The 10,704-nt window shown below is 53.9% G+C and overlaps 1 protein-coding gene across 2 annotated transcripts in view; it reads left to right on the top strand.

The window, feature by feature from the left end:
- STK10 (serine/threonine kinase 10) overlaps nt 1–4,513 on the top strand; it is a 44,576-nt gene extending 40,063 nt beyond the window's left edge. For both annotated transcript variants that reach the window (XM_077186450.1, XM_077186451.1), the window contains 5 exons: nt 158–282; nt 939–1,127; nt 1,394–1,519; nt 2,123–2,236; nt 2,338–4,513. In XM_077186450.1, coding sequence (XP_077042565.1) covers nt 158–282; nt 939–1,127; nt 1,394–1,519; nt 2,123–2,236; nt 2,338–2,478 — 695 coding nt within the window. In that variant the 3' untranslated portion in view covers nt 2,479–4,513. The remainder of the gene's footprint in view (nt 1–157; nt 283–938; nt 1,128–1,393; nt 1,520–2,122; nt 2,237–2,337) is intronic.
- Nucleotides 4,514–10,704: the final 6,191 nt, after the last annotated feature.

Raw genomic sequence — 10,704 nt, forward strand, 5'->3', positions numbered from 1 at the left:
TTCCAATATGGTTTGCAACCAATTTCTCATGGAAAACAGGAGGTGAATGATCACCCCCAACATCTGCTGTGCTGTTGGTGTGCACAGGGGTCTCTCGAGCTCGGGACACTTTGTGTGACCAGGGTGGGTGATCTCCTGCTCCTTGTCCTCCCCACAGACCGAGAAGCTTCCATCTGGGATCTGGAGGAGCGCCAGCAGCAGGAGAAGCACCAGCTCATCAAACAGCAGCTGAAGGACCAGTATTTCCTCCAGAGGCACGAGCTGCTCCGGAAGCACGAGAAGGTGAAGGATTTACACCCCCCTAAGCTGGTGTGGGTCAGCAAAGTGTCCAGGTGTCCTTGGGTGTTTCCCTTCCAGGCTGAAAGGGGGAAAATCACCAAGGCTCTGCGTTCAGTCCCTATATGGCCTATTCACTTAAGAACTGGACTCAATCCTTATGGGTCCAACTCAGAATATTCTGTAATTCTGTGAATTCTGTAATTCTAAGGGTGGGTTGGGAGTTAAAGGGCTTGGTCATTATTAGTGAAAAATAACCAGAGTACAGCTGGTGTCAAGAAGGCAATGAAGCCTCCTTGCCTGGGGTATGTGCTCTGTGTTGTGTGCATTTAATGTGCAAGAAGTTGGGAATTCTGGGGGGCTTTTCTGGAAATCTGCCACTGCCCAGGATTTGGCATGGTTGATTCCCAGAGCATGGAGTGAAGATTGGCACTTCCAGCCCCTTCTCCTCTGCTTTCCCAGCACGTTCAGTCCTTGCCATCTCCTCTTATCCCTCTGGAGTGTCACCAGTCACCTCCAGGCTACTCCCAAATGTGCCCTCCAGCTGTCCCTGGAGTGTCACCAGCCACCTCCAGGCTATTCCCAAATGTGCCCTGCAGCTCCCCTGTCCTGCTCAGGGCTCTGGGGAGGTGTCCCTCCCTCTGAGCCCCATGTGCCTGCAGGAGAGGGAGCAGATGCAGCGCTACAACCAGCGCATGCTGGAGCAGCTGAAGGTGAGGCAGCAGCAGGAGAGGGCCCGGCTGCCCAAAATCCAGCGCAGCGAGGGCAAGACCCGCATGGCCATGTACAAGAAGAGCCTCCACATCCACTCCAGCGGCAGCGCCTCCGAGCAGAGGGAGAAGATCAAACAGGTCAGGGCCTGAAAGGGCACCAGGAGTTGAGGCTTGGCTTGGTGGGGGGGAGAAAGGTGCATTTCCCCAAATTCCAGAGTTTAACTTACTGCTGGGTTGGAGGGCTCTGTTTTGTGGCGTTGCGTGTGGTTTCCAGCGCTGCCTCCACTGTGACAAAGCAACACAAATTCCTCCTTTCCTGTGCAATAATGGAAGCTGGGCTGGTCTCTCAGGCAGCCCCAGAGGCCAGGGCAATGCTGCCTACACGTTGCTTTTCCCTCTGCCAGTTTGCTCTGCAGGAGGAGAAGAGGCAGAAGGCAGAGCGGCTGCACCAGCAGCAGAAGCACGAGTCGCAGATGAAGGACATGCAGGCCCAGTGTGAGAGCAACACCAGCGAGCTCCAGCACCTCCAGGTACTCATCCCTCATGGCTTGGGCTGCCAGAGCTGCCTGTGCAGGGCTCAGCCTCTGGAGGGGTGCCTGCAGAGGACTCTCAGGGGTTGATGTCCCCTTGCTCTTGCCTTGAGAGGGTTTTGTTGCCGTGTCTAAATGCAGAGCTCAGAGCTCTGAATGTGTCTGCCCAAGACATTGGGTCTAAACATGGAGCTCAGAGTTCTGAATGTCTCTGCCCAAGACATTGGGTCTAAACATGGAGCTCAGAGTTCTGAATGTCTCTGCCCAAGACATTGGGTCTAAACGTGGAGCTCAGAGCTCTGAATGTCTCTGCCCACAACAAATCCTGTTTGACTGTAAGAAATAGATTTAACTAAAGCTGATAAGCCAAGAAACATTTATAATGTATTATAATTAAGAAATAATTAGCTTCTGATTGTAATAGCATAAATTATAATCTGCATTGTCTCACCCTTCACGTGAGACTGGAAATGGAATAAAAGTTTTTAAAACACCTCTCAGTTACCCCATCCCTGAGTCAGAAAAGAGCTTAATCCAACATTTGGCCACTGGCTGTACAGTTCCAGCTGCTGACAGGTGTTGTGTTTGCTGATGTGTTTTCAGAATGAGAAGTGTCACCTCCTGATTGAGCACGAAACCCAGAAGCTGAAGTCCCTGGATGAGAACCACAACCAGCACATGAAGGAGTGGAGGGACAAGCTGAGACCACGGAAGAAGGTGGGGCTGTGAGCAGGGTGTCCTGGCTGGCTGGAGGGGACAGTGCCCATAGCTCCAGAGCCATCTCAAACCCAGCTCTTGTGTTGTTCTCTTTGCTCAAGGCCCTGGAGGATGAGCTGAACCAGAAGAAGCGTGAGCAGGAGATGTTCTTCAAGCTGAGCGAGGAGGCCGATGGACAGGTGCCAGTGTCGCCATCCAAACACGCCAAGTTCGTCCCCTTCAGCTCCTCAGAGAGCTTGTAACACCTGGCAGGCCACCAGCTGGGACTGGCCGTGTCCTCCTGGGCTGCAGGGGACAGCTTGGACTGGGAAGAGCCTCTCAGCAGCCCCTTGTCACCTCAGCACGCTCCTGCCTGGGATAAACGTGGCCTCTGCGCTGAGGGACGCTGGCTGGAACTTGGGGTGGCTCTCCCAGGAGCTCCAGGCTGGGATTTGGGGCAGGAGCCCCTCTGGATTGTACTTGCACTGATGGCTGGATGCTTCCTGGGTGAGCCTGGTGCTCACTGGGTTTGTCAGCTCAGACTGGAGCAGTGCCCACTCTGGTCAGGAGAAACAGCCCCTGGGGCAGGGCTGTCACCTCCCTCTCCACCCTGGCTGCTCCTGTCCCAGTCCTTTGTGGGGCCTGGCCTGGGGCACAGCAGCTCTGGCATTGTCTTAATCTCACCCTGGCCTTAGACTTACCCCTCTCCACCACGGCCCTTTTATTGCCACAGAGGGACAGAGATTTGGGGGTTTTTTGCCTAGGGAGGGCTGGGTTTTTTCTTTCCTCCTGCTCCCCACACAGCCTGTGCAGAAAGGGTCTGGGTGTGCTCCCAAAGATGCTCCTGCTCTTCCTCTGCTGTGACCAGTGGCACCACAGCCCCCGTGGCACCAACTCTGTTCTCAGAGGCTGGCTTTGGGCTGGTTGCACTGCCCAGCTGCTGCAGGCTCTGGTTCTGAGGCCGTGCAGGTGCAGAGGGGACGCTGGGGACAGCGCTCGGTCCTGCGGTGACACAGTGGCTGTCACTGTCAGGTGCCTTGGGGATGAGCGGGGGTCAAGGGTGTTACAGCCAGAGCTCTCGTGATCACACAGGTGCTTGGGGCTGGATTTCCTGTCTTCTCCTGTGTGGGGCATGTGGGTGAGGCAGCCTGGCCAGAGGGTGATGGCTGCACAGCATCGTTTGTGGGGAGCAGTGGGACAAGGGAAGAGGAGATGGAAACGGGGCTTGTTGCTCCCAGCACCTCCTCGTCCACTGATGCCTCATCTCCCTGTGATGTGCCACAGCTTTTTGGATGGTTCTCCTGGCTGGGAGTGGTGGCAGAGTGGCAGAGCAGGTCCTCTGTCCTTTCTGTCCCCTCCTGCTGCACAAGGCAGGGCTTGGCTGAGCTGCTGGGTGGGAATGGGAGCACAGAGCTGGGGAGGGGTCAGGGACCTCACTGGCAGCACCTTCTTCTTTACACAACCCAAAGGTGTAAGGCAGCACTTAAGGATTTTTTTTCTGGACAACATTGTTTGTTTTAGATCTGTTTCTTTAGCAAGAAAAAAAAAATATTCCTGCTTAAAAAAAAGGGAAAGAAAATATAAGAAAAAAGTTTCTATTTTTGAGTCCCCTCTGTTGATTTACTGGCATTTCAGGGAAAGGTGGTGTGTGATGTGCCTCACTTCTAGGTACTGGGCTGAAGGAGGCAGCCCCCAGGCCTTTAACCCTGGATCTGGGGAGGGCATTCCCTACACTTTTACAGCTCCTAATCCATATTTACAAACTTCCTGCAGGCTGGCAAGGCTCTGTCTCTTTGGGCCATCCCAGGTTACCTCTGACTTCACAGCAGTGATGTCTCTGTTAGTGAACACAGGAAGGGTTCCTGCCCCACCTCCAAAACGTGGATTGTGCCTTCCAGATGTGCTAACACCTGGCTGGGGGCTGATGGAAGGTTAATGAATGCCAGGGGATGTTCCTAAATGGGACAAGGGCTGGCTGGAGACTGTGTTTGTGTTCTCTCCCTGGGTGTGCCAGGCTCCAGTACCCGTCCCTCACCTAGAAGGGGGGCACATCATCTGTGTCATGTTTACAGCGTGGTTATTATTCTCCCTCCTTTCTAAAGAGGATTTTTTTGTTGTTGTTCCCTGTTCAGAAGGAGCCACAATTAAACCCAGCTTGCTTTTCGGGGGGGGATGGGACACGATTTTAAAAATTGTGGCTTTGAATAAAAAGGGTTTTTTAAATATTTTGTAAGATATCTTCAGCGGGGCCACCACCATGATGTAAAGACTTCTCTAATAAAGTCACAGACTCAGAAACCTGGGCACGGGTCTGATTTTGTGCCTGCTTGCCAGCTGTGACCTCAGCTCAGCTTCGCTTCTGCCCTGGGTTTTGCTGACTCGGAAAAACTTCTGGTATTTGAGCTTTGCAAGGCTGAATAAAGGCGAGCTGGAGCCTGTGCTGCTGCTCAGGGCAGGGACATGTTCAGCACCGAGCTGAGGCTCTGGGGTCTGAAGGGAAGCAGCCGCTCCCTGGGTGCGTTCAGTGCCTGCTCAGACGGTGCTGGGCTGACGCTGCCCGGTGAGCAGGGAGTACTGCAGCCGAGAGCAAAGCAGTGCTGCAGGCTCCTTTTCCTCTGCCATTAACGGGAACCTCGCACAAACCCTGCAATTCTCCCAAGGAGATGCTCCCCTCTCCCTTCCCACGCTCTCCTCTGATCAGGAGGAGAAAAAATCGCGTTTTGCCCTGTGGGTGCAGGGGGAGATCTCTGCCTCGTCCCCTGGGCTGCTCAGGAAAGCTCCCGCCACAGAACCCAAACGCCCTTTGTGTCACCATGATATTCTCTGAAAAATCCTCTTTGCCCGGGATTTTCTCCTGGGAAGCTGAGAGGCCTCAGAGAGGAATGAAAACCAAAATTCTCTGAGTGCTCCTGCTGTGTTTGCTGCTTTGGAATGTGGCTTGGACATTGTTTACCAACAGGTGAATGCTTGATAGGTTCCATGTGAATTGTTTTTAATTAATGACCAATCATGGTCCAGCTGTGGAGAGGCTGAGAGGAGTCACAGGTTTTTATTATCATTCTTGTTAAGCCTTCTGATGTATCCTTTCTCTTTCTTTAGTATTGTTTCAGTATAGCAATATAATATAATATAATATAATATAATATAATATAATATAATATAATATAATATAATATAATATAATATAATATAATATAATATAATATAATATAATATAATAATATAAATCAGCCTTCTGAGAACTTGGAGTCAATTCTCCTCTCTCCCCTCTACCTGGGGACTCTCACAAACACCACACCCTTTATTCCCTGCTCACAACTTTTCACCTGCTGCTTTCATTGATTCCTCTCAAGGACACACCACATTAAATTCAGGCGGCTTTGACACCAGCACATGGAGCTGCTGTGGGTTTACCCTCAGTTTTGGAAGGGTCTGCCAGAAGCTGCTGATTTAACCTTGGATTTCCTGCAGGAAATGGCCTTGCTGGCAATGTCCAGCCCAGGCAAGTGCAGCACCCGAGTTCAGGTGAGGTGCTGGAAATGAGATGGAATTGGGAGTGTGAGGTGGTGCTGGTGAGGTTTTAAATGAGCAGAGAGAGGAGGATGAGCAAAGCCTGAGGGTTCCTGTCTCCCTGCTCCACAAGCTGGTAAGGAATGGAGTAGCTGAGGAGACATAATTAATCATTTTGTTTATGTATAGCAGCACTGCACTGGTCTCAGTGTATCCCAGGGAAGCAGGAGATCTCCTGGGAATATTTAACTTCATCTGCATGTCCTTGGCAGTGCCTGAGGGGAGCTTCAACCACGAGGATTTAACACATATATAAGTATATATATATAAGTACTGTATATTCCAGAAATAACTGTTAACTACCATTTCCTCCGGGTGCTAGGCTGAAGACAGAGCAAAAGTAAAAATATTCCTCCATTTTTCAAACCAGAGCTGACAGCCCTGAGCAGTTCCTGGTGCTGCAGCAGCTGCAGCCTCCCCTGTGGTTCAGGTCCTGTCACATCTGGGCTCCAAACTCCTCTGGGCCGCCCAAGGGCTTTGGCAGCTGCTGATGCTGGAACTCCCTGGGGGAAGGAAAGCAGGGCAGGCAGGGAGGGTCCTGGGGCTTGTGCCTGAGTTCTCTCCTCCCACGGCTGCATCCCTGCTCCCTGGCTCCCAGCAGGACCCCTTGAGAGTCCTCTGCAGCCGAGCGCTGCTGTGTGCTCCTGCTCCAGTGGCCACTGCTTTATTCTCCAACCAAACTCCCCCAGCCTGAGCAGTCCAAGCCTCCCTGGAGGTGCTGGCCCTGCCTTGCTGCTCTCCTGCCTGGGATGGGGCTGGATTTTGGGGGCAGTTTGCCCTGGCAGCCCATCCTGCACTGCTCCGGACCCGATTCCAGGCTGGCAGGAGCTGGATGCTCGCTGCTCTTCCTCTCGCCGCTCTCCCTCTCGCTGCTCTTCCTCTCGCTCACTAGATGGCATCACCCTGGAGCTCCTGAAGGGCTCTCCAGCTCTTTTCCTGCATCTGGCACTCTCTGGGACATCCCTTCCACCAGATCTCTGCCCTCTCCTCGGGCTTTCAGTACTTTTCCAGGGTGGTCCTCAGGAGTTTCCCTGTGCTCCCTCATTTTAGGGGATGAGCATCCCCCGTGTGGGTTCTGTTCTCCCTGGGCAGGATGGGTGCTGCCTGCTGCCAGTGGCTGGCACCTAAACCCTGCAATTCAGGGCTCACAGCAGTGGAAAATCATTCCTGCTGACTGCTGAGAATCAGAGAGATCTGGAAAAATGGGAAATCTCTGCTGGGCTGGGCTCCAGCTGCAGGGATGTGTCCTCTGTGGGGGTAGGAGCATCATTTTGGATGATTTTTGTGAGGTGGCTCAGGGAGGATGGATGGATGGATGGATGGATGGATGGATGCATTTGTTCTGTACTCAGGGAGGACCAGGACATTCAGGTTCCTGGCACAATCCCCCAGTTCTGAAATGGCCAAGAGAGCAGCAGAGGCTCTCCATGCCAGGATGGCTGCAGTCAGTGTTCCCTCTGCAGTCAGGGCTGGTGCTGGGGCTCTGCCTTCTCATTCCACTCCCTCCTGAGAGGAATAGGGGATTTGTCTTTGCAAACAAGCTGGGGGTCTGCTGGTGGATAAAACCAGCTCTGGAAAATAAAAGAAACAATGGGAAGGATTCTGCTGATTGATGAATGGAAAAAGGTATTTGCTTTTACAAATAAACTTTAGGTTTGCTGATAAATGAAATTAGACATTGAGAGATGAAGGGAACGATGGGGAAGAAAAACCCCTAAAATTCCATAAGAATTAAAAATTAAAAGGGAGGATTATACATTAGAGGGAAATCTTTGGGAAATCTCTGGTATCAGGCGTTTTGGGAAGTCTGTACCTCTCAAGTACCTCAGCCAATAGGGAAAGAGAGAAGGGAAATGCAGCCAGGAAATTGGGATAAAAAGGAGGCTCCATCCTCCAAAAATTCGAGACATCCCAGGGGAATGCCCCATGGCCTCTCCCTCAATTCCAATAAAGCCAGAAAGGACTCCTCTGTCTCTGTTTTGGACATAAACCTCTGGTGTTTGTGGATTAATTTTCCTAACACTCCCTGACACCAGGCAGACCTCAGGGACTGCCCAGCTGTGCCCAAACAGCTGGAGCCCACTCACAGCTGTGCAGAAACCCATTTGTCCATCCGAGCTGAGGGATGGTTTTCAGAAGTCGTTTTAAACTGCTCAGATCCTGACAGGCACGAGGGAGAGCGCCCGAGCCTGACTCTTGTGTAGGTCCTGACCTCTCCTGTGTAGTTATTTTAGCACAGTTATTTTATTTTATTTGGCTTCACGAAGCTTCAGCCTGTGGTGAGGGCAGCAGGGGATGAATGTTCACCCTGAAACTCCCCTCGGAGTTTCAACCTTTCTGTGGGACATCTCTGCTGTCCTGCAGCAGCATCCCCAGAGGTGTGGACAAGCACAGGACTCCCAGGCCGCTCACAGAGCCCTCATTTGGGCTCCCTTACAAACCCTGGGCAGATTCCTTGAGGAATGAAATGTCCAGGGCACAGCAGAGCCCCAGGCAGGCTCTGCCTCTCCCCAGTCGATTCCCAGAGTTATCTCCCAGGGGAGGTGATCTGGTCAGCATGCAAAGCCACTCCCCACTCCTCTCTACAGCCCTCATTACACTTGTTAATTAAGCACTGGAGCCATTTTGCAGCCTGAGCTGAGATTCTCTCCAAGCCCTGCTGGTTCCTGGGTGCTCGTTAGCTGTGAGGAGTGATGGAATCCCTTCAGCAGGCCCAGGGAGAAAACAATGCTGATGCTTAAATGCTTCTCTACCTTAATTCTTCTTTTCAGCATGTGAAGACCAGAAATTGTTTCATTCCTCTCTCAGTCAGCTTTCTCCATTGCTCCACATGTCAGTGTGCACTCCCTCTCTTAGCAGCTGGTTTGGGTGTTTTCCTCACCATGCTCTGGAGGATTTGTGCATCTCTCAGGGCTTTTGAACTGGTAAAACTTCCTCTGCTCCAGCCTGGACACTCCACACAACGCCAAGAGCTGCAGTTGCAGATGTTGGTGCTGTCCCAGGCTCTTCATGAGCACTTCCACCCCACAGCAATGTCACAAGGACAGAAGGAAGGGAGGATTCCACAGCTCATCCCCACTTCTCCTCAGAGCACATCCGACTGAGCAGTGGTGACTGGGGCAGGAGTGGGGCTGATGTGCAGGAACCCAGGGCTGGGTCTGCACCCCAGCAGGCACCAGGGAGGTGACCAGTGGCCTGATGTCCCCTCCAGACAGCCCAGCAACGCTTCTGCAGCCACCTCTGCAGGGGCTGGGGGCTTTGCTGAGGGGGAGGAGGATGAAGGTGAGCCCTTGGGGAGGGGCAATAAAGCCCTGGCAAAGTGCCTGCACCTCCATCTATTCTCTGGGGTGGCTGCAGCAAAGTTAATAGTATTAAAAAAGAGCCACATTTAAGGAGCCGTTAAGGAGTGAGATGAGTTGTTTATGATTAAATTAAATTCATATGAAAACTAATGACCTGCCAGTGTAAGCCTTGAGTAACTTTATAATGTAATTAAAAGCCCAGTGGGGGAGAGAGCTGTGGTTATGCCACGTGTTGAGGAGCTGCTGGGAGCACGGAGGCCAGGGGTAAGTGCTGGTGCAGAGAAGGGCCTGGGCACTGCCCTGGCTCTCTCCTGGCACCGTGGGCACAGAGTGGGGCTGCCAGGAGGAGAGGTGGATGCAGGGGGTCAGCTCCTGGCTGGCAGGGGTAGAATCATGGGTCGGTGGGGCTGGAAGGGACCTTAAAGATCATCCCATTCCATGGGCAGGGACACCTTCCACGATCCCAGGCTGCTCCAAGCCCTGTTCAACCTGGCCTTGGACGCTGCCAGGAATGGAACTTCCCTGGACAGCCTGGGCCGGGCCTCACCACGCTCACGGTGAAGAATTCCTTCCTGCTATCTAATCTCAGCCTGCTCTGACAGGAGCCATTCCCTGCTCCTGTCACTGCACGCCCTTGTGAGCAGGAATGCAGCCTGTCCCGGGCAGGGCAGCTCTGGCCTGAGCAGGACAGCCCTTCCCTGCTCATTCCCTGCCTCCTGGAGGGACATGGCTGCTGCCGGCCACCCACGGGCACTGCTGCGATGGGACAAGGGCAGAACCACCCGAGGGCACTGCTGCGATGGGACAAGGGCAGAACCACCCGAGGGCACTGCTGTGATGGGACAACATCAGAAACACCCGCGGGCACTGCTGTGATGGGACAAGGGCAGAACCACCCCGGGGACACTGCTGTGATGGGACAAGAGCAGAAACACCTGAGGGCACTGCTGTGATGGGACAAGGGCAGAGACACCCTGAGGGCACTGCTGTGATGGGACAAGGGCAGAGACACCCGGGGACACTGCTGTGATGGGACAAGAGCAGAAACACCTGAGGGCACTGCTGTGATGGGACAAGGGCAGAGACACCCTGAGGGCACTGCTGCGATGGGACAAGGGCAGAACCACCCTGAGGGCACTGCTGCGATGGGACAAGAGCAGAGACACCCCGGGGGCACTGCTGCGATGGGACAACATCAGAAACACCCATGGGCACTGCTGTGATGGGACAAGGGCAGAACCACCCTGAGGGCACTGCTGTGATGGGACAACATCAGAACCACCCGGGGGCACTGCTGCGATGGGACAACATCAGAAACACCTGAGGGCACTGCTGGGATGGGACAACATCAGAACCACCCTGAGGGCACTGCAGTGATGGGACAAGGGCAGAACCACGCTCGGGTAAGGGGGACAAACCGGGACCCGTTCCCGGGAGGGGCACGGCGCTCTCCGAGCCGTGTCGCAGCCGCAGCGCCGGCCTGGGTGCGGAGCGGACACCCCGGGCAGGCTGGGGCCGGCCGGCCCTTTAAGCGGGCGGCGGTGGGGCCGCCCCTCCGGCCGGGATAGGCCGGGCCGGGCCGGGGCCGCCTCCCGCCCCCGGAGCGGGCGGCGCGGG

Source organism: Agelaius phoeniceus, chromosome 15, assembly GCF_051311805.1.
Source record: "Agelaius phoeniceus isolate bAgePho1 chromosome 15, bAgePho1.hap1, whole genome shotgun sequence".
NCBI lineage: Eukaryota > Metazoa > Chordata > Aves > Passeriformes > Icteridae > Agelaius > Agelaius phoeniceus.